Source organism: Narcine bancroftii, chromosome 3 (assembly GCF_036971445.1).
Source record: "Narcine bancroftii isolate sNarBan1 chromosome 3, sNarBan1.hap1, whole genome shotgun sequence".
NCBI lineage: Eukaryota > Metazoa > Chordata > Chondrichthyes > Torpediniformes > Narcinidae > Narcine > Narcine bancroftii.
Genome location: NC_091471.1, coordinates 231,668,409 through 231,693,834, shown reverse-complemented (window position 1 = coordinate 231,693,834; position 25,426 = coordinate 231,668,409). Strand labels below are relative to the sequence as shown.

General features: G+C 47.2%; 1 protein-coding gene across 2 annotated transcripts in view; it reads left to right on the top strand.

Moving 5' to 3' along the window:
- LOC138756410 (proline-rich transmembrane protein 2-like) overlaps nt 1-17,658 on the top strand; it is a 49,408-nt gene extending 31,750 nt beyond the window's left edge. For both annotated transcript variants that reach the window (XM_069922899.1, XM_069922900.1), the window contains one exon: nt 17,233-17,658. In XM_069922899.1, the coding sequence (XP_069779000.1) occupies nt 17,233-17,243 (11 nt within the window). In that variant the 3' untranslated portion in view covers nt 17,244-17,658. The remainder of the gene's footprint in view (nt 1-17,232) is intronic.
- The last annotated feature ends 7,768 nt before the right edge of the window (nt 17,659-25,426 follow it).

Below are 25,426 nucleotides of genomic sequence, written 5' to 3'. Positions count from 1 at the left end.
GTACCTGTTTACACTCTCTCTTTCACGCATGCACGCACGCACGCACGCACACACACAGTGCAACCCAGTCACATCGGGCTTAACACAACTGATACTAGTAACTGTATACACTCTCTCACACACAGTACAATCCAATCACATTAGGCTGAACATGACTGATACCAGTAACTGTTCACACTCACACACACACACAGTACAACCCAGTCACATCAGGGTTAACACGCCCGAAACCAGTATCTGTTTACACTCTCACACACACACTACAACACAGTTACATCAGAGTTAACACGACCGATACCAGTAACTGTTCAAACTCCAAGTAATGTGTACGCACACACACCTATAGTACAACCCAGTCACATTGGGCTTAACATGACTGATACCAGTAACTGTTTACACTCACACACACGCACACGAACACACACACACACACACGCACAGAGTGCAACCCAGTAACATTGGACTTAACACGACTGATACCAACAACTGTTCACACTCCAGGAAATGTTTACGCACATACACACCTATAGTACAACCCAGTCATATTGGGCTTAACATGACTGATACCAGTACCTGTTTACACTCACACACACACACACACAGAGTGCAACCCAGTCACATTGGGCTTTACACGAATGATACCAGTACCTGTTTACACTCACACACACACACACAGAGTGCAACCCAGTCACATTGGGCTTTACACGAATGATACCAGTACCTGTTTACACTCACACACGTATACACACACACACACTCAAAAAATGCATCCCAGTCACATTGGGCTTAACACGAATGATACCAATACCTGTTTACACTCACACACACACACACACACACACACACACGCACAGAGTGCAACCCAATCACAGCTTAACACGACTGATACCAGTACCTGTTTACACTCACACACGCACACACAAACACACACACACACACGCACAGAGTGCAACCCAGTCACATTGGGCTTAACACGACTGATACCAGTTCCTGTTTACACTCACGCACACGCACACAAACACACACACGCATAAGAGTGCAACCCAGTCACATTGGGCTAAACACGACTGATACCAGTACCTGTTTACACTCTCACACACACACATACACACACACACACACACACACACACACACAGAGTGCAACCCAGTCACATTGGGCTTAACACGACTGATACCAATTCTTGTTAACACTCACACACACACGCGCGCGCACACACACACGCACTGAATGCAACACAGTCACATTGGGCTTAACACAACTGATACCAGTACCTGTTTACACTCACACACACACACACACACACACACACACACACACACACACACACACACACACACACACACACACAGTACAACACAGTCACATCGACTTAACGTGATCGATACCAGTAACTGTTCACACTAACACAAACAGTACAACCTAATCACATTGGGTTAACACGACCGATACCAGTAACTGTTCAAACTCTCTCGCAGGCACGGTACAAATCTGTCCTATTTGGGTAACACAACCGATACCAACAACTGTTCACACTCTAGGAAATGTTTACGCACACACACGTATAGTACAACCCAGTCACATTGGGCTTAACACTACTGATACCAGTACCTGTTTACACTCACACACACGCACAGAGTGCAACCCAGTCACATTGGGCTTAACACGACTGATACCAGTACCTGTTTACACTCACACACGCGCACAGAGTGCAACCCAGTCAGATTGGGCTTAACACGACTGATACCAGTACCTGTTTACACTCACACACAAACACACACCCACACACACACACACACACACACACACACACACACACACACACACACAGAGTACAACCCAGTCACATTGGGCTTAACACGACTGATACCAGTACCTGTTTACACTCACACACACGCACACAAACACACACACGCATAAGAGTGCAACCCAGTCACATTGGGCTAAACACGACTGATACCAGTACCTGTTTACACTCTCTCACACACACACACACACACACACACACACACACACACACACAGAGTGCAACCCAGTCACATTGGGCTTAACACGACTGATACCAATTACTTTTAACACTCACACACACACGCGCGCACACACACGCACAGAATGCAACACAGTCACATTGGGCTTAACACAACTGATACCAGTACCTGTTTACACTCACACACACACACACACACACACACACACACACACACACACACAGTACAACACAGTCACATCGGACTTAACGTGATCGATACCGGTAACTGTTCACACTAACACAAACAGTACAACCTAATCACATTGGGTTAACACGACCGTTACCAGTAACTGTTCAAACTCACTCGCAGGCACAGTACAAATCTGTCCTATTTGGGTAACACAACCGATACCAACAACTGTTCACACTCCAGGAAATGTTTACGCACACACACGTATAGTAAACCCAGTCACATTGGGCTTAACACGACTGATACCAGTACCTGTTTACACTCACACACACGCACAGAGTGCAACCCAGTCACATTGGGCTTAACACGACTGATACCAGTACCTGTTTACACTCACACACGCGCACAGAGTGCAACCCAGTCAGATTGGGCTTAACACGACTGATACCAGTACCTGTTTACACTCTCACACACACAGTACAACCAAGTCACATCGGGCTTAACACGACCGATACCAGTAACTGTTTACACTCACACACACATACAGGAACAGAGTGCAACCCAGTCACATTGGGCTTAACACGACTGATACCAGTAACTGTTTACACACACACACACACACACACACAGTACAACGCAGTCACATCGGGCTTAAAATGACCGATCGCAGTAACTGTTTATATTCTCTCACACATAGTATAACCCAATCACATCAGTCTGAACACAACTGGTACCAGTAACTTTTTACACTCCCACACACACTACAACCCAGTCACATAGTGCTTAACATGACCGATACCAGTAAATGTTCACCCTCACACAGTACAACCCAGTCACATCGGAGTTAACACTCCCCATACCAGTAACTGTTTACACTCTCACACACACAGTACAACCAAGTCACATCGGGCTTAACACGACCGATACCAGTAACTGTTCAAACTCTCTAGCAGGCACAGTACAAATCTGTCCCATTTGGGTAACACAACCGATACCAGCAACTGTTCACACTCTAAGAAATGTTTACGCACAGACACGTATAGTACAACCCAGTCACATTGGGCTTAACATTACTGATACCAGTAACTGTTTACGCACGCACACACGCACAGAGTGCAACCCAGTCACATTGGGCTTAACACGACTGATTCCAGTACCGCACGCACGCACGCACACACAGACACAAACACAGAGTGCAACCCAGTCACATTGGGCTTAACATGACTGATAGCAGTACCTGTTTACACTCTCACACACACACACGCACACACACACACACACACACACACACACACACACACACACACACACACACAGTACAACCCAGTCACATCGGGCTTAACACGACTGATAGTAGTAACTGTTTACACTCTCTCACAACCCAATCACATCAGGCTGAACATGACTGATACCAGTAACTGTTTACACTCCCACACACACACTACAACCTAGTCACATCGTGCTTAACATGACCGATACCAGTAACTGTTCACACACACACACACACACACACACACAAACACGCTACAACCCAGTAACATCGGGGTTAACACGACCGATACCAGTAACTGTTCAAACTCTCTAGCAGGCACAGTTCAAATCTGTCCCATTTGGGTAACGCAACCGATACCAGCAACTGTTCACACTGCAGGAAATGTTTACGCACACACACCTATAGTACAACCCAGTCACATTGGGCTTATCACGACTGATACCAGTACCTGTTTACACTCTCTCTCTCTCACACCCACACGCACGCACGCACACACACACACAGTACAACCCAGTCACATCGGGCTTTACACAACTGATACTAGTAACTGTTTATACTCTCTCACACACAGTACAATCCAATCACATCAGGCTGAACACGACTGATACCAGTAACTGTTTACACTCCCACTCACACACTACAACTTAGTCACATCGAGCTTAACACGCCCGAAACCAGTAACTGTTTACACTCTCACACACACACTACAACCCAGTTACATCAGAGTTAACACGACCGATACCAGTAACTGTTCAAACTCTCTAGCAGGCACAGTACAAATCTGTCCCATTTGGGTAACGCAACCGATACCAGCAACTGTTCACACTCCAAGAAATGTTTACGCACACACACCTATAGTACATCCCAGTCACATTGGGCTTAACACGACTGATACCTGTACCTGTTTACACTCTCTCTCTCACACCCGCACGCACGCACGCACGCACGCACACACACACACAGTACAACCCAGTCACATCGGGCTTAACACAACTGATACTAGTAACTGTTTACACTCTCTCACACACAGTACAATCCAATCACATCAGGCTGAACACGACTGATACCAGTAACTGTTTACACTCCCACACACACACTACAACCCAGTCACATCAGGGTTAACACGCCCGAAACCAGTAACTGTTTACACTCTCACACACACACTACAACCCTGTTACATCAGGGTTCACGCGATCGATACCAGTAACTGTTCAAACTCTCTAGCAGGCACAGTACAAATCTGTCCCATTTGGGTAACGCAACCGATACCAGCAACTGTTCACACTCCAAGAAATGTTTACGCACAGACACGTATAGTACAACCCAGTCACATTGGGCTTAACACGACTGATAGCAGTACCTGTTTACACTCTCTCACACACACAGTAGAACCCAGTCAAATCGGGATTAAAATAACCGATACCAGTACTATTTACACTCACACACACAGTACAACACAGTCACATCGAGCTTAACATGATCGATACCAGTAACTGTTCACACTCTCTCACACACAAACAGTAGAACCCAGTCACATCTGGCTTAACACGACTGATACCAGTAAATGTTCTCACACACACACACACACACACACACACACACACACACACACACACACACACACACACACACACACACACACACACACACACACACACACACACACACACAGACAGGCAGGTGCTGAAGGGAATCTCCGGCAGAAGATCAAAGGGTGCATAGTCCTGCTGGACTTCTGGAGAAAATCTCTGCCTGGTGTCACCACTCCCTACAACCCATTTGACACTGGGACATCGGCCAACATTTTCCTCAAGCTTGCTTATGAATTTGCGAGCACCTGTACAGTGACACCAAACTGACGACTGACCAACAAGACAATTCGTCATGTATTACAAAAAAAATCAGCAAGAGAACAGCTGTTGCTCTGGAAACTATTGCTGGACATTCTATCTTGTCAAGCCTTCAACTTTTTAAAAATTGCATGTTTTGCTGTGGTTTTTACAATGCATAATGTCTCTAAACACACTCAGAGAAACTGTATTACTTGAAGCTGCTCTGGGATAGTGACATCTCGAGTGAGTGTCATGGGCAACATGGGGACTTGTGACTTGTCATGTTCCTGCTTAGAATCGCACAGCGAATGCAGAAGCTGGTATGTATTAGCAGCGGGTAGTTGAATATAAATTCCCTTCTCGGTACAATATAAAGTAGCATTATGTTTGCAGAGAGCTTGTCTCCCTAAGATAGGGACAAGGGTCATGGATGACACAATCAATCTTTCCTCTACTTGACTATCTCCCACCTTCAGGATGGAGGGTTGTGAAACAGGGTCAGTCATAAGGGTCCTGGACATCCCAATGCTACCTACAGTTTTTTCGCTCAGGGGTAATCCTGTGGATGGTGGCACAGATGACATGGTGGTCCCGGTATCCACCAACATCAAACTCTCTTTTCCCCCCACCTGCACATTAAGCATAGGCTGGCTTTTTCCATTTAAGGACAATGGGAGGAGGGGGGCCTGTACCACTGGCCCCTCCAAGCACCCCTACGGGGTGGCTGCTGAAAGGAGAACTGAGGCCGTTGGTTACAGTCCTAGCCCACAAAGGGATTTCGATAAGGCCCAGGGTCTCTAGGGCAATGGGCATCCACTCTTTGCCATCCTCTTCCCCAGGGCTGGCTTCTACATTTCCATGCCCAATGACCCTTTGTTCCGCAATTTCGGCACTGATCCTGGGTCTTATCCCGGGGCCTGCCCTGCTCTCGGCCACCCTCTCCCTTATGTTCATTCTAAAACTGCCCTGTCTGCTTCTCCTTCTGGGTGAATAACCCTTCTCTGTTCATATTAGTCAATACAGTAACAGTGTTAGCTCAGTTCTGTCCCTGCCAATCCAATTGCTTCATCTTATACATTTTGGGGTAGCAAGCAATTTAGCAAGGTCTGCACAGCCAAGGATTGGTTATCTTGTGAAGGCACGCCAGCATTTTCTTCCCAAGTGTTTTTAACATGAACCACAAAATCAATTCTTTCTTTCCCAGCCTTCTGGAGGCAGCACGTTACTTCTCTCATTTTCTCCTATCGGGACTAGGAAAGATTCTTTTACTGCCTGCCAGTGGGATCCGTAGGCAGCTTGTAACAGCATATGGACATCGCTGGGCAAGGGATGACAGATGGCGCAGGTTTGCTGCAGCCAATGTTGGAAAGCTATGGGTCTCCTTTACTGGGTCTGGTGCTGCTCTAATCATGTCCCGTCCCTCAGTGGGCATCCAGGCCTTTAGTATGGGGGTGTCTCCGATCATTTTGCGGGGCATTTGATTCGTTGAATCTGGCTTTTCCTTTGACCCCCCCTACGCATTGTTACTCCAATCCTTTCTCAGACCTGGGTTCTCTGTGCCCTGAAGCATCAGGCGCCGAGGCAACATTCGCCTCCTGCAAAACAGGAGGTTCAGCCTGATGCGCGGACCCCATGGGTGCCTCGTCCCCGCAGCCTGCTGGCATAGGACACTGCTGCCTGGACCAGGTTGTCCCAGTCACTTCCCCTTCCAGCAGATAACTGGGGATACAGGCCGACAGGAGGCGTGGAGGCCGTGCCCGGAGGCGCAGATGGTGCTCTAGTGGAGTATGAAGGGGACCCGGGAAGCTCCGAATTAGGATCTGTCCCGTTTCCTTCCTTTCCGGTCGTGGGCTGATGGCACTTCGCGACCTCTGTCGACTTATTAAAACACCCATAAAAATATTCGAGATCCCAAATGGGGTCTCCTCCTTCACTTTCAGATCTGCTATCAGCTTTAAATTAAAACTTCCCCCGTACAGCTATTCATTCGTGAACCACCCATATAGATCATTACTGAACGGGACGGCATAATTCCAGTTTCCCGTTTCTCTCATCACGATGTCAGCTGGCGAGCCCAGAGGCTGCACCAGATCTTTTACCAGTTGGCGACGTATCGTTGTTCCTTTCCTTGGGTCTTTAGTGGCTTTCTTCATCGGGGTCGTTGTCGTGGCCCAGGAAGAGACTTGTGTGCTCGACCGAGAATAATTGCCTTGCTGAGCCGATTTCCCATCTTGGTCTCCTGTTAAATCTTAACAACAGTTATACAATATATACAGAGTTGTCAGTTCCCTTACTTTACAGCGCGTGGTCTGGTGCCTCTTCTGTCCACGTTGTCACTCTGGGTTCTACTTCTCTGTCTTTCCCCCATTTTAGATAGAGACTCCTACTCTCTGTACATCACCTCACCCTCTCAAGCGGGGATCATGGTGTGTGAGTCTGCCTCACCCTCTTTCAGCTAGTTTCTTGGCTAGGGCCATCGCCCACTAACCCCTAAGGGACCCTCAGTCCCAGGTTCGTGATCCTGTCAAATAGGATCCTGCTCGCAGCGCCAGATTTGTTGTGGAGAAAGATTCAACTACCGACACCAGGGTAACGCTTCGGAAGAGTTTTATAAACAAGATAACTTGGAGAGCATGCCCAGCACCCAGCCTGAGCTTGCTCTGCTCACAGCCAGTTTTAACAGAGTTTATATACAATAAATGGCAGTGCATTCCTGCATGTGGCTTCCTGTTGTGGTCAACCTGACAATAGTTTACCATTGTCAACATTTGACAATAATTTAATCATTGTTACACAGAATTCCAAAGCTTATCATGTCTGCAGATAAATCGCAGCCTTGAGGTTCCCTGCCTCCACTTAAGCAGTATGCAACTGACTCTTGTATGTTCTTGTAAGCAACTTATGGGTGAACCCTTAAACCTCTGTGTTCAGATTTTCCTCCATACACTCACACATACACTCAGTACAACCCAACCCAGTCACGTTGGGCTTAACACGACCAATATCAGTAACTGTTTACACTCACACACACACACACACACACACACAGAGTACAACACAGTCACAATCAACGTAACACCACTGATACCAGTAACGGTTTACACTCTCAGACACACAGTACAACCAAGACATATTGGGCTTAACATGACCGATACCAGTAACTGTTCACTCTCACACAAACAGTACAACCCAGTCACATTGGGATTAACATGACCGATACCAGGACTATTTACACACACACACACACATACACACACACACACACACACACACACACACACACTACAACAGAGTCACATACCAGTAACTGTTCACACTCACAGACACAATGCAACCCAGTCACATTGGCTTAACATGACCAATACCAGTAACTGTTTACACACACACAGTCTAATCGAGTCACATCGGGCTTTACACAACCAATACCAGTAACTGTTTACACATACACAGTACAATCAAGTCACATCGGCCTTAACTCAACTAATACAAGTAACTCTTTACATTCACATGCACACACACACACACACACACACACACACACACACACACACACACACACACACACACACACACACACACACAGCGTACAATCCAGTCACATCGGGCTTTACACGATCAATACCAGTAATTGTTTACACATACACAGTACAATTGGGCTTAACACAACTGATACCAGTAACTGTTTATACACACACACACACACACACACACACACACACACACACACACACACACACACACACACACACAACAACCCAATCACATCGGGCTTAACATGACCAATACCAGTAACTGTTCAAACTCTCTGACAGACACACTACAACCCAGTCACATTGGCCTTAAAACGACGAATATTAGTAACTGTTTACACTCACACACATACATTTCAACCAAGTCACTTCGGGCTTAACACGACAATATCAGTAACTGTTGACACAGACACACAGTACAATCCAGTCACATTGGGCTTAACACGACTGATACCATTAACTGTTTATACACACACGCATACACACACACACAGACACACACACACAGTACAACCCAATAACATCGGACTTAACACGACCGATACCAGTAAATGTTCGCATTCTCTAACAGACACAGTACAAACCTGTCTCATTGGGCTTAATGCAACCAATACCAGTAACTGTTGACACTCTCACACACGCAGCACAACCCAGTCACATCGGGTTCAACACGACCGATACAAGAAACTGTTTACACTCTCACACACACAGTACAACCCAGTCACATCGGGCTTAACACAACCGATAACAGTAACTGTTTACACACACACACACACACACACACACACACACACACACACACACAGTACAACACAGTCACATCGGGTTCAACACGACCGATACAAGAAACCGTTTACACTCTCACACACACAGTACAACCCAGTCACATCGGGTTCAACACGACCGATACAAGAAACCGTTTACACTCTCACACACACAGTACAACCCAGTCACATCGGGCTTAACACAACCGATAACAGTAACTGTTTACACACACACACACACACACACACACACAGTACAACCCAATCACTTCAGGCTTAACATGACCAATACCAGTAACTTTTCACACTCTCTCACACAAACAATATAAACTAGTCACATCGGGCTTATTCGACCGATACCAGTAACTGTTTACACTCACACGTACAGTACCACCCAGTCACATCGGGCTTAACACAACTGATTGCAGTAACTGTTTACACTCTCGCACACACAGTACAACCCAGTCACATCGGGTGTTTAAACAGTAACTGTTTACACTCACACACATTACAACCAAGTCACATCGGGCTGAACAGTGATACTGGCAACCGTGTACAGACTTGTAACAGCCCATGTTTAACCACTGTAATGTGTCGTGTGTGAAATGCCATAGTCTGCAGATGCTGTGTTTGCAGTGTCAACACACTGAAATGCTTGAACATCTCGTGCAGCCTTGTAGTGTCTGCAGGAGGTGAAGATAAATCGCCGACATTCCGGTCCTGAGCCCCTCTTCATGCTGTGGCTGAAGAATGTCAGAACAGACTGACTTGAGTTTCTTTGAGTGTGCAATAGTTCGGTGTGAGACAAGTATGTTTTATGCGTGAACAAGAGGACGTGGGAGGAATTGGCCGGGGTAGACTTGGAACATCGACTGCACCCTGTGTAAGATTTTCAAAGTGATTGTTCACGATGCTCGGCCAAAGTGTGTTCCAGTCAAAAGCAAGGACAGTAACAACAGAGGATATTTCAGCACAATGTAGGCCCTTCGGCCCTCAATGTACTCCCGACCCATATATTCCTTAAATATCATACTAAACCAGGGTGCATGGCCAGGCTAATGAGCTGAGCTGATGGGCTTTGGAAGTTCTCTCCACAAAAAGGCCCTTTAAAAGCTCAAAGACCAGAATTTTATCGTCAGAAAATAAAAATTGATCAAGGAAGGCTAAAAGACTGAGGCAACCGAGAACCAAAACTGAAGAAGTGAGAGGTCAGCCAGGAACACGGAGAGGAAGCCTGATAAGGAGCGACTCAGATGGGGCCTTGGGACTGGCTGAAACCAGCAGACTGAGGGGGGGGGGGTGGGGGGGTAAGTCGACCCAAGATGTAGCCTCCATTCTGAACGTGATGGAAACTTTATGCAGTTGCTTTACGAATGTGGAACCAGCAACAAGAGACACAGCGGAGAAGGTAACGGAAGTTAAAAAAAAAAGTTGTGGAAGACATAAGAGAACGAATGACTCATTCAGAGGCTGAGTTGGACAAGACAAAGCACAGGCTGAAGGCATTGAAAGAAAAAGCCAAAATATGGGACACAGGAAAGAAGGGAACTGATGGACACGATCGACCATATGGAAATTTTCAGCAGACGTAACAATGTAAGAATCACTGGACTGAGAGAAGGAATCGAGGGAAAAGACCCGGTGAGTTTCTTTGAAAGATGGATCCCACAAATGCTGGGACAAAATGTTAAATGCAAAGCTGCAAATTGAAAGGGCTCACCGGATCCTCAGACCCAGCACTGGTGAACAGTGACCACGACCAGTCCTGATAAAGACTTTCAAGTTACTGGCAGAGAGATACGATCTTGGGAACAGCTTATAAATATTCAAGAAATAATAATGGCCCATTAGTGGTGGATGATGCAAAAATAATATTTTCCCAGTACTTCAGCCCTGCCCTTGGTCAAACAAAGACAGGAATTTGATGAGGTGAAGAGACAACTGCGACCTAAAACCTTTAAATATTCCATGATTTACCCAGTGGCACTTAGGGTGGGCATCTCAGAAGGCAATCAATGAATTGTCAAGAATAAAGAAGAAGTGTAAGAATTTTTAAGAAAGTTATGAAAAGATTAAAGTCACCACATGAAAGAGCTGAAAAAAACCATTTCAAAATGGGACGAACTGAAAGACGTAGCTTTTTATTTATACTAATAGTATTGAGCCATCTGGTTTTCACTGTTAAAAGGAAAAAAAAAACATTGATTTACATGGAGAGCTCTGAAAAGACAGAAAGGTAGTCAGGAAAGCAGCAAGGTGGGTACTCTGACGGGAGGGGGGTGGGGGGGAGGAGATGGCGCTGGGAGAGGAGCGGTTTTAAAAGACGGCACCAAAGGGAGCGTTTTCTTCTTCTTCTTTGGGAGAACCCATGGGCTTTTCTTGCGGACATCCGGGTACTATTGTCAACGTCACCATCAGTGCTAGGGATGTGTGTGTTTCTTAAAGGAGAAATGGATGTTTTGGAAATGTATTTTAATAGGGAAATGTTATGACAGTATTTAGAAAATTGGGAAGAGGTGTTGTACAATATTTGTGTGAAAAATGGAATGGATAAAACACTAAAGTTTACTAGTCTTAATATTAATGGGCTAAATGGATCGGTAAAGAGGAAGAGGGGATTCTTAAGAAATCAAAATTTTTCTGCATGAAACATATCTTCCCAAATTGGAACATGATAAATTGAAAAGAGGATGGGTGGGACAAATAATATCATCTTCCTTTGGTTCAAAGGCAAGATGGGTGGGTATTCTAACTAATAAAAATACACCAACGTTAATAGAAGATACCCCAATTGACCAAGCCGGAAGGTATGTAATGGCATACTGTAAAGTTTATGGAGAAGCAAAGACATTTATGAATATTTATGCCCTGAATTATGATGTTGAAGCCTTTATGAAGGATATCTTAAAAACAGCAGAGGGAGGATAAAATATTATTAGATGGATTTGGACCCAATATGAGATAAATCAGCAAAAACACAATAACGAGGGTGAAAACCATAATTTTATCTATGATTATATGGAGGCAATTAAATCCCACCGAGAGAGACTCCTCCTTTTACTCAAGGGTACATGATTTGCATACAAGGATTGACTTATTTTTAATGTCTGCCTAGTTAAAAATTAGAGTGATGAAATCAGAATACCTAGCGAGGCTTCTATCAGACCATTCTCCATTAATATTAACTGTAGCAACAATGGAAAAGCAAGGGAACGTATAGAGATGGCATCTCAATACTACATTGCTTTAAAAAATGGACCTGTGACAGATAAAAATATTTTGTGAAACAAATCTGCTGACTACTAATAATAGTTTCTGATATGGGACATGCTCAAAGCATATTTAAGGGGACAAATTCTATCCTAGACAAAGAATCTGAAGAGGGAACATATAGCAGAAGTAAACAGTTTGGAGAAGGATATTAATGAATTAGAAAAAAACATCAAAGTACAGTACAGGACTACAAGAAGAATATAGAGTCCTGGAGAATAAAAAGCTAAGATCTAACACAATTCAACATGTAGCACAGAAAAGGATACATTAAAAACAAAACAACAACATTATGAGTTGAGTGAATGGGCGCAGAAAGTTTTAGCTTGGCAGATTAAAACAGAGGAGTCATCAAGAATGATAAATGGTATAAAAACAGAAACAGGCACTCTGATATAAGCAACACAATATTACACGAAACTATACAAATCAGATTTACTAGGAGATGAGAATGAAATGGAATAATATTTGCTGAATGTCGAACTTCCAAGGCTGGAAGAGTGAGAAAGGATAGAATTAGATACTCCTTCACGAGGGAAGAAATCAAAAAGGCCGCAGGCAACCTACAGGTTATGGAATGGAATGGATAAAACACTAAAGTTTACTAGTCTTAATATTAATGGGCTAACTGGGTCGGTAAAGGAAAGGATGGATTTCCACCTGAGCTTTATGGACAATTTGAAGAATTATTAATGCCCCTTCATCATACAGACCAATATCCCTGTTAAATGCTGATTATAAGATACTAGCAAAAGCATTGGCTTAATAAGTTAGGACAATACTTGCCAAAACACACCAAGCAGGATTTGTTAAAGGAAGGCATTCCCCCGCCCCAAAAATCTAGGAAGATTATTTAATATAATACACATGGCTAAATTGGAATGGAATCCAAGTATTACAGTCTCCCTGAATGTGAAAAAAGCATTCTACTGTTTGGAATGGCCCTTTCTATTTAAAACACTGGGAAAATTTGATATAAGCAGAACATTTATAAATTGGATAAAAACATTATACCATCAACTACAAGCTAAAATAACAAATAATCAGATGTGGTGGTGTTCCCCTTGAGTAGATCGAGTAGGTAGGGATGCCCCTTGTCCCCAGTGATTTTTATTTTAGCAATTGAACCACTGGCAGAGACATTAAGGAGGGGATCCAGATTTAAAGTGCTTCAAAGTCAGCAAGAAGAACACAAAATCAGTCTATTCACCGATGTTGTGCTATTGTACCTATCAGAACTGGCTAAATATTTAGAAAAATTACATGACACTGGAAAATGTGGAAGAATATCAGGCTACAAAATAAATATGGATAAAAGTGAGATAATGTCATTAACAAATTCTGAATATGAAATATACCAAAAAGGAAGTAAATTTAAATGGAAGACGGGTGGAATAAAATATTGTGGAACAGCCACAGACAAGAACTTGCAAAGTCTGTACAAACTAAATGATCTTCCAATTCTTGGACAGAAATGGAGAGACTCACCGATCACTTTAGTGAGAAAGGTTCACTGTGTCAAAATGAAAGTGATGCCAAGACTGCAATTCCTTTTTCAACCGCTGCCTATTCCATTACCTTAAATCTTTTTTAAGCTACTAAACAACCATATTAGACAGTTCCTATTGAATAATAAGGTTCCAAAAATTGCACTGGAAAAACTGACATGGGACCATGGGCTGGGAAGACTTAGACTTCCAGATTTCAAAAAATATTCCTAGATGCACAGGCTTGATTTCTTGCAGTCTTCTTCACTGAAGACAACTCCCCATCTGGAGTTCAAATGGGAATGTACTCAATGGAGGAGGGGGAATCGAAGGACTTCATCTATAAATGGAGGGTCAAATCTCTCAAGAAAGAAATGGATAACTCCAGTCCAATACAATGAATGTATAGGATTAAAAAAAAGTAGGGATATCAATAAAAGCCCCACTGTGTAGAAATGTGTTACTGCCTATAGACATGTGCAATAGAATATTAAATTTGTGGTGTGGCAAAGGTATAAGATGCATTAAGGACTGTTACACAGAAGGAACTCATGTCCAGTGAACAATTAAAACCCAAATACAGAGAGGCCAATGGGACCACATTCTGTTTTCTCCAACAGATTGTTCTTCAGAGAAAGATGGGGACCAACATTGACCCCACATGAAATTAGTGAAACTGTCTGGATGGGAAATCCACTTAAATTTGTAACAAAAATGTACTCTGCTCTCCAGAGTGAAAGTGCAAAGCCAGGGCTGCAGAGGTCAAGGGTGAGATGGGAGTGGGACTTGGGGTGTTGATTCTGGAAAAAAGCTAGTAAGGACAGCTCAATGTCAATGATAAATGCAAGATATGGATGAGCTCAGTCTAAACATCTTACCCCACGCAGATCAAAAGCCGAAGCTTCAGAGGTGTGTTTCAGACATTGGACTGAGCCTTTTCCATTTTCTGCGGGGCCATGTGGGAAAGTGAGGCCATTTTGGGAAGAAATCACAGAAAAATTAACCAGGATAACAGGAGTGGCCTTCATGGGCGACCCCGGGCTATATCGACGAGGGAATTTGACGGAAATAAGTGACAAATCGACCAAATATTGGGTCTCATTTCTAAAAGGTAGCACTAATGTTAGCGAAAAAAATATCGCAATCACTTGGAAACCCAACTTCCCTCTACTCATAGGCCGATGGACTGTGAAAATGAGCAGGGGTCTACCTACAGGGGAAAAAATATCACATCTAACTTAAAGTATAAATGGGACACGTTTGTGAAGGTCTGGCAGCCAGACATGGACCACAAAGGGGCTCAGATACAGTGGTAAAAAGGAACAAAAAAAAACCATTTATAGTTTCCCTAACTCTACTTAATAGACTTACAATATATGTAAACCCTGACAGTGAACAGATCTGTGCGTGTGGAAGAGTGAGGAGGGACTGTTTGTTATGTTTGTGAGAAAAATATTAACATATTGTATATATAAAAATAAAACATTCAAAAGAATAATATACTAAACCCTCCCTATCCTGTAACCCTCTATTTACCTTTCATCCATGTACCTAAGAATCTCTTAAATGCCCCCTATGTTCCAACCTCCACCACCATCCCCGACAAGGCATTCCAGGCCCCACACAACTCTCTGTGTAAAAAAACTTCCCCTGACGACGCCCCTAAACTTCCCTCCCTCCACTTTGTACATGCATCCTCTGGTGTCGATCCCCCAACTCATGAAACCTGATGAAGGCCAATGTGCCAAAATCTTTCTTTACAACCCAATCCACCTGTGACGCCACTTTCAGAGAATTGTGTATCTCTATTTCCAGATCCCTCTATTCCACCGCACTCCTCACTGCCTGACCGTTCACCATGAATGTCCTTTCTTGGTTTGTTCTTCCAAAATGCAGAACCTTACACTTGTCTGCATTAAATTCCATCGGCCATTTTTCCAGCTGGTCCAGATCCCTCCACAAACTTTTAAAACCTTCCTCTCTGTCTACTACAGCTCCACACAGATAGGACAGGACAAGTGAGCGGGCAAGGGTCTGGCAGATAGAGTACAGCATTGGTCAATGTGAGGTGATCCACCTCACAAAGGAAAACAGACAATCAGTGTTATTTAAACGACAAGTGATTGCAGCGTGCTGCTGGGCGGAAAGGCCTGGGAGTGTTCGTGCATGAATCTCAGAAGGTTGATTTGCAGGTGCTGTACATTGTCAAGGAGGCAAATGCATCGTTGGCCCCTCATTGCTGGAGGTACAGGATTTAGGAGCTGGGAGGTCCCGGTGAGACTGCATCTGGGGAACTGCGGGCAGTTCTGGTCTTCGCACTTGGGGAAAAACATACTGGCTTTGGAGATGGTGCAGAGGGGGTTCACCAGGTTCGATTCCAGGGATGAGAGGTTTGCCAATGAGGAGAGATTGAGTCATCTGGGACTGTACTCGGTGGAATTGAGAAGAATGAGAGAGGTCGGTAAGTTGTTCCCATTGGTGGGGAGACCAGAATGGGGGGGGGGGGGGAACAGAGGGAATAGGTTCAGGGGAGGACGGAACTGCTTTTCCCAGATGGGGTGAACCTGTGGGATTTGGTGCCCATTGAACCAGTGGAGGCCACCTCAGTAAACACATTTAAGGCGAGGTTCAATGGATGTATACAGTTGGGGTCTGAAGGGATACGGGGAAAAGGCAGAGAGAATGCGATGAGCTGATGGTCAGATCAGCCACTATCTCAGTGAATAGGGGAGCAGGCTTGATGGGCCGGATGGCCAACTCTCCCTCCTGTTTGTGTTTTTATTTTCTGTTTCTAACTCTCTCCCCTTCTCTCTCTCCCTCCCCTCTCCTCTCTCCTATATCCCTTTCTCTCACCCTCTCTCTGCCCTCTATCCCCTCCCTCCCCCTCACTCCCTCCTCCCTCTTTCTCCTCTTCCAGTGCTCCAGTGACATTTCTGAGAATTGCCTTACCCCCTCTCTCTCTCTCTCTCTCTCTCTCACTCACTCCACCCACCCTCCACTCCCCACCACCATCTCTGGGATGGACAAGAATCACTCAGGATGGAGCACCGGGGAGGGGGGCGTATCTGACAGCCCCCTCCTCCCCCCCCCCCCCCACCCGCCCTGCGCCCTGGGAGAGAGAGTGAAGGCTCCAGCTGCTCTGGAGACCAACTCGGCGAAGACCCGTGGTGAAGGAACACCCTGGACTTGCGACGGGCTCTTGCATCATGTTTCCCTCCCTCCCTGGACCTGCATGTCAAACTCACCCTGACCCCGGCTGATGCAGGTGTCACCAGCTGCTGGCTCCAACCCCAAGCATGGAAGGTTCCCCACGCCTTCCACAATCTTTTAGACCCCTTCCTTCCCTGCAGTTAGTTGGGGGGGGGGGGGGGTGGGAGTCTCAAACGCACACCCCTCTGTGTAAGGGGAGACAATTCTCCCCCCCCCCCCCACTCTTTCTCTCAGCCCAATAAACCCTCTGGTTTTAAACTCTCAGACCCCACAGAGAGATGGCGACTCTACCCGTTATCCCACGGTGAATGGTGGGGAGTATTGTAAAACAGAGAGAATTTGGGATATGGGGATCGACATGGTGAACAGTGGGGAGTGTTGTAAAACAGAGGGACCTCAGGGTACGGAAACGAACACAGTGAGCGGTGGGGAATGTTGTAGAACAGAGAGACCTTGGGGTATGGGGACAGACATGGTGAATGGTGGGGAGAGTTGTAGAACAGAGACCTCGGGGTGTGGGGACCGACACAGTGAACAGTGGGGAGTGTTGTAGAACAGAGGGACCTCGGGATACGGGGACTGACAGGGTGAACGGTGGGGAGTGTTGTACAACAGAGAGATCTCAGGGTACGGGGACGGACACGGTGGAGAGTGTTGTAGCACAGAGATCTCGGGGTACGGGGACACAGGTGGTGAAGGAGGGGTTGGGCTGCACTCTCCTTGACCAGATGGGTCATCACGTCCAGAAGCTGGGATGTCCCTTACCACCTGTCCAAGGCCGCGCTGGGTGAACTGTGGGCTGTTCTGTTCACCTGGATGGTTGTTGAGCTGGGAAAATTTTCCCCTGGACTGTGGTTGGGGGCTGGACATTTCTCCTCAGAGCGCAGGAGAGGACGGATGTAGAGACCATCTGGAAAACCACAAGGGGGTGCAGAGAAAATCACCATCACTCTCTCTCTCTCCCTCCCTCTATGGTCGCAGAAGTTCTAAATCCAGAGGGTTCAAGGGGAAATGGGAGGAGATTTAAAGAGGTTACTTTCGGGAGGGGGGTGGTGATGGGGTTAAAGGATTGGGATCCAAAAGTTATGGGACGGCTCTCTGTGCTTGTCTCTGAAGATCTCGAGGTTCACACCCTGGGTTACACAGAGGGGAATACTATGGGATGTACTGGGGTAGAGATGGGGATTGAGGGTAGGTTTGATCCCATCTCATCCACGGATCTGTCCCACCTGCCCCTACCCTTCTAAACATCCTATCCATGGATCTGTTCCATCCACACTGGTCCCACCTGCCCCTATCCTTCTAAATCCATCCCATCCATGAATCTGCCCCTCCCACACTGGTCCCACCTGCCCCTGCCCCTCTCTGAGTTGAGGAGGGGGGAATTGAGGTATCTAAGGCCACTAGTGATTGACCCAGCCGGGGACGGGGTTGAAACCTTATGCCTGATTTTCTCAACGCATGCCTGTCTTGTACCCGCCCCGAGTTTCCGTCTTCCCACCCCAGTACCAGTCCCCGGGGGTTGGAGAGACCGGGATCGACCCCGGGGTCGGGGTTTAAACACATTGCATGTCTGAACGGGAGCTGTGTACCGGAGCGAAACGCAGAGTAAAGTTTTGTAGCATGTGCCAGCGGTGGGGCTTGTGTGTGTACGCGGGGCGGGGGGGAGGAGAGTGGGGCAAGGGGAAGAGAGGAACAGGCGGAGATAGGAGGAGAGGGTCGTATGTGGCTACCTGTGAGGAGGGGGGAGGGAGAGAGTCGAGGGGCGGAGGAGGGACGGGAGGAGCGGAGAAGGAGAGGGGCTGGAGAGGAACACGGGCACAGAGACATGATGGATAAACATTAAAAGGATGTGAACATCGCGCAGGAGAACAGGGAGGGACATGTCAGACACGACGAACGCAGGGGCAACACATGGTGACGGACACAGCAGGGAGGTCGGTGTCGCGGCGGGCAAGGTATTTGTGGTGGGAGCAGCGAGGGGGCGCACTGGTCGATGGAGTCCGGTTCCTGGGAATCTGGCTTCATGGAGGGGGGGATAGGGGAGGGAGAGAGAGGTGGATAGAGGAGGGGAGGAAGAGAGAGAGGGGGATAGAGGAGGGGAGAGAGGGGGATAGAGGGAAGGGAGATGGGATAGGGGATAGAGGAGGGGAGGGTGAGGGGGATAGAGGGGAGGGTGAGGGGATAGAGGTGGGGAGGGTGAGAGGGGGATAGAGGAGGGGAGGGGATAGAGTGAGGGGGAGAGAGGAAGGGGGAGAAATAGAGGGCAAAAGTGAGAGAGGGGTATAGAGGAGGGGAGGGAGAAAGGAATAGAGGGGAGGGAGAGAAAGAGTTGGAGAGAGAGGACATGAGAGAAGAGGTGAGAGAGAATTAACACTGGGATCCATCAGTCGGTGGATTGAGTTCAGGAGTCGAGGTCACATTGCAACTCTACAAATCTCTGGTGAGCCCCCACTTGGAGAATCCAGAAGAAGTAACAGCGACTGCACATCCTGAGAAGACTGAAGCGAGCAAGGCCAACAGCCACCATCATGGCAACCTTCTATCAAGAGTGTCCTGGCCAGCTGCATCACCATGAGGAGACAGCTGCTGCAGAGAAGTGGATCGGAGGTCAATCCACAGGACCATAAGAGTGGCAGAGAGGATCACTGGAATCTCCCTCCCATCCCCACCTCCCCCATCAATGTGATCTATGGGGATAATTTGACTAAAGAGGGCGCACAAAATCATTGAGGCCCCTTCCACACGGCATCTTTCTGCTGCTTCCGTCGGGGAAGAGATCCAGGAGGATCAGAGCCAGCACCGCCAGGCTGAGGAACAACTTCTTCCTACGAGACAGTGAGAATGGTTAACGACCAAAGGAACCACTCCCACTGACCACCTGAGACTCTCATATTCATGAAACGATATTGATTTATTTGTACAGATGAAATACTTGTCCTGAATATGTATTGTTTGTCTGTATGTGTATTGTGTCTGGTTGTGTGTCTGTGTTTTGCATGAGGACCGGAGAACACTGTTCTGTCGGGTTGTACTGGTACAATCAGATGACAATAAACTTGAATCTGACCTTATGGGAGAAGCCAGGGAGCGGGGAGTGGATGATTGTTCCCTCTCCACCCAGTGGCCAGCCTCAAGGATTGGTGCTGGGACCCACTGCTGAATGTGATCAATGGCGAGGGTTGGGGTGACAATGTGGCAAATTGGATCAAAAAGTTTGCATGTGACACGAGAATTGGAGCCATTGTGGATGGCAAGGAAAGTTTTCCACAAGAAACAGGAGCGGGAGTTGGCCATCCAGCCCATTGAGTCTGCTCCCTCATTCAATCTGATTGTGGCTGATCCAATGATGGGCTCGGCTGCACCTACCCGACTTTTCCCTGTATCCCTTAATTCCCTGACTCTGTAAACATCCATCCAACCTCGCCTTAAATCTATTTACTGAGGTGGCCTCCGCTGGCTCAATGGGCAGTGAATCCCATAGGTTTACCCCCTCTGGGAAAAGCAGTTCCTCCTCTTCTCCATCCTCCCCTGAACCTATCCCCTCTGTCCCCCCATTCTGATCTCCCCACCAATGGGAACAACTTACCGACCTCTACCTTATCTAGGCCTTTCACAATTTCTATAAGATCCCCTCTCATTCTTCTCAATTCCACCGAGTCCATTTCCAGATGACTCAATCTCTCCTCATTGGACAAACCCCTCATCCCTGGAATCGACCTGGTGAACCCCCTCTGCACCATCTCCAAAGCTAGTATGTCCTTTCCCAAGTGCGGAGACTGGAACTGCCCGCAGTTACCCAGATGCCACCTCACTGGGACCTTGTACACTTGCAGCAGGACCTCCCAGCTCCTAAATCCTGTCCCTCCAGCAATGAGGGACCAACGTTGCATTTGCCTCCTTGACAGCCCACAGCACCTGCAAACCAATTTTCTACAATTCATACATGAGTACTCCCAGGTCCTTCCACCCAGCAGCACGCTGCAATCACTTGTCATTGAAAGAACACTCTGATCGTACGTTTTCCCTTGCGAGGTGGATCACCTCACACTGACCAATGCTGTATGCTGTCACGTCACCTTTATTTATCATTCTTCCCATGCTCGCATGGTGAGGACGAGATCGCGTTTCTCCAGGACCACAGAGATTTACATAAATAGAAGTTAGAATTGAGGTTATTAAGACGTATGCAGCAAATGCCCACAGTGCCGGTCCACATATGTTCTGGGAATTCACGAGCCTGTTGGCTCAGGGTGTATGGGGGGGGGGGGGGGGGGATGGAACTGTTGCCCAATCTGGTCGCAAGGGCCCCAGTTAACCAGATAGGAGAATGTCTGATGCGAGAGGGGCATGGAGTCCTTTCCAATGTTTATTGGCGTTTGCCTGCATCAAGTGTCTTCGACGCCCCCAAGGATCTTTTCCGCCAACTTCACTCTCTTCTGGTGGGCTTTGCAGTCCAAGGGGGACCAGCTTCCAAACTGGGCAGTAATGCATTTTCACAGGATGGTCGCGATACATCCTCTGTAGAATGTAGTGAGGGTGGAAGGTTGGAAACGGACTTTCCTCAGCCTTCACTGGGCTTTCACGGCAATGGAGCTGGAGTCAAGGGACCAGGTGAGACTCTCCGTCAACCTCAACGGTGGAGCCATCAGTGGAGCAAGATTCCCCCTGAGTTGTACAAGCAACTCTCATTAACGTTCAGACGCAGGTTGTTGGCTCTGCCCCCGTCTGTTAGCGACTGCCCCTCACCTCTGTTCACTGACTCCTCACTCCTATTGGTCAGGCCCACCACGGTTGGGTCATCAGTGAACTTGATGATGTGGTTTGAGCTGCGTTTAGCTCCACCCAGAGTGAACAGCAGTGGACAAAGTACACAGCCCTGCGGGGGCTCAGTGTGATGGCCTTGCAGGTGGTTTCTGATCTGGCCTTCCTGTACTCCATCTGCCAGACCTTTGCCCACTCATTTAACCTACCTATATCCCTCTGCAGACACTCCATCCTCTGAACCAGGCCCCATTCCTCCCAACCCTTGATGCCCCAACTAGCCAATCCAGTGTCAATCTCTGCCTTAAGCACACCCAGCGACCGTGCTTCAACAAGTTCCACAGACTCACAATCCTGACTGAAGGAAATTCATCTGCGTCTCTTGTTTTAAATGGATGCCCTTTCCTCCTGATGTTCGGCCATCTTGCCCTGAGCTCCACGACCATGGGAATCATCCCTGCCCAGGTCTTCCAGCATTCGAAATCCCCATCCCACCCCATCCTTCTCTACTCATGGCGAGTACAGCCCCCAAGAGCCGACCAACACTCCTCACATGCAAACACTTTCATTCCCAAATCATAGAACAATCCAGCTCAGTATAGGCCGTTGATGTTGTGCCAACCCACATAAAACCTACACTACACTCTAACCCATCCCTCCCTGTCCCATAACTCTCTATTTTTCTTCCATCTGTGTGTCTAAGAATCTCTCAAATGCTCCCAATGTTCCAGCCTCCACTACCATCCCAACAAGGCATTTCAGGCCCCCACAACTCTCTCTGTAAAAAACTGCCCCGGTCTCCCCTAAACTTCCCTCCCTCCACTTTGTGCAGACGTCCTCTGGTGTTTGCTGATCCCACTCTGGGAAACAGGCACTGACTGTCCACCCTACTGACGCCCCTCAGAATGTTGTCGACCTCTATCAAATCTCCTCTCATCATTCTATGCTCCAAAGAGAAAAGTCCCAGCTCTGTGAACCTTGCCCCATAAACTTGTTTCCTGATCCTGGCAATGTCCTGGTGAATCTCCTTTGCCCCCTCTCCAGAGATCAATTCTCCAAATTCTAGTTTCATACTGGTAAATCTCAGAACCCTCTTCAACCCTTTCAAATCTTGCGAAGTGACCTGGACCAGCTGGAAAATGGGCTGCAAAAAGACCGATGGAGTTTAATGCAGACACTTCGGTTGAATTTTGGAAGGGAAAACCATGAAAGGACGTCCATGGTAAACTCAAAATCCAGGATTCCTTTGCCGTCATGCAGTAAGGCAGACAGATTCACCAGTGGCAAAAATTGCCGGGCGCCCCTGACAATCAGAGGGGTGCAAGAGCAGCCCCCCCCCCCACAGTTACTGAGTGTCCGTGGATTCCCGCAGCTGCACAGACTCCAGTCCATTCATCGGTCACCCAAGCTCCAGATCCCAACCCTCGACACACCCAGGAAGCCTTCAGCGCTCTCTCGCATTCCTGGTTCCGATACCTGGAACCCCCTTGTCAGTCCTGAGCGTGTCTCCAGGCAGCCCGGCATGTGCCCCTTGGCCGCAGCCCACACGGGTTCCTCACCACGAGTTACCAGGAGCCCCACTGGCCTGTGGGTCCTTCAGCCACAGAGCCACCTCACTGGCCCGCCACCGTGGTCACCATCCCATGTCGGTCGTCTCCTTGGCTTCTTCTCAGTCGGAGAGGGGTGGTGGTCTCCCAGTTTCTGGAGCCGAGCAGGTCCTCTGTTTCCACGAAACCTGCAACCCCTTGAGGCTGTGCCAATCACAGGGGCTGTCATCATGGGACCAGATCCCATGGTCGAGGGATTTTAACTAAAAATACCATTTGACTGGATGGTTGGACACTGCCGAGAATGCTGTGTCTCCGTTCCCCGTGGTCTGCATCAGCGTGTGGTAGAATCGAGGGATCTGGGGATACAGATACATAATTCCCTGAAAGTGGCATCACAGGTGGACAGGGATGTAGAGGTTTTGGCACATTGGCCTTCATAAAACAAAGTATTGAGTACAGAAACTGGGATGTGATGGTAAAGTTGTACAAGACTTTGGAGAATTTTGTGCAGTTTTGGTCACAAAAAGAAAGATCTCAATTAGAAAGACGCAGAGAAGATTTACTAGGATGTTGCCCGGACTTCAGGAACTGAGTTACAGGGAAAGGTTAAACAGGTTTGAACTTTATTCCCTGGAGTGTAGAAGAACGAGGGGAGATTTGATCGAGGGGTTTAAAATGATGAGGGGGACAGACAGAGTCAATTTAGGTCGGATTTTCCCACTGAGGGAGGGTGAGACACAAACCAGAGGACACGGGTTAAGGGTGAAAGGGGAAAAGTTCAGGGGGAATTTTCTTCACACAGAGAGAGGAGGGGGTGTGGAATGAGCTGAAGGGGTGAAGGCAGGCTTAATTTTAACATTGAAGAAATATTTGGACCGTTACATGGAACACAACACAGTACAAGCCCTCAATGTGGTGCCAACCCAGATATTCCTTAAAAAAAGTACTAAACCTTCCCTGCCCCATAACCCTCTATTTTCCTTCCATCTGTGTGTCTAAGAATCTCTCAAATGCTCCCAATGTTCAAGCCTCCACCACCATCCCCCACAAGGCATTCCAGGCCCCCAGAACTCTCTCTGTAAAAAACTTCCCCTTGACGTCTCCCCTAAACATCCCTCCATCCACTTTGTACACACATTCTCTCGTGTTTCCCGACCCCGCCCTAGGAAACAGGCGCTGACTGTCCACCCTAGCAATTCCCCTCAGAATCCTGTCGTCCTCGATCAAGTCTTCTCTCATCCTTCTACGCTCCAAAGAGAAAAGTCCCAGCTCTGCGAACCTTGCCTCATAAAGACTCGTTTCCCGATCCATGCAACGTCCTGGTGAATCTCCTCTGCCCCCTCTCTGTAGCTTCCACATCCTTCCTGTAATGAGGTGACCAGAACTGAACGCAATTCTTCAAGTGTGGGCTCACCAGAGATTTGTAGAATTGTAACGTGACCTCTCGACTCCTGAACCCAATCCCCCAACTAATGAATCCCAGTGTCCCACAGGCCTTTTTAATGATCCTATTAACCTGCACGGCGACCTTGAGGGATATAGGGATCTGGATCCCAAGGTCCCTCTCTTCATCCACACTCTGTGAAG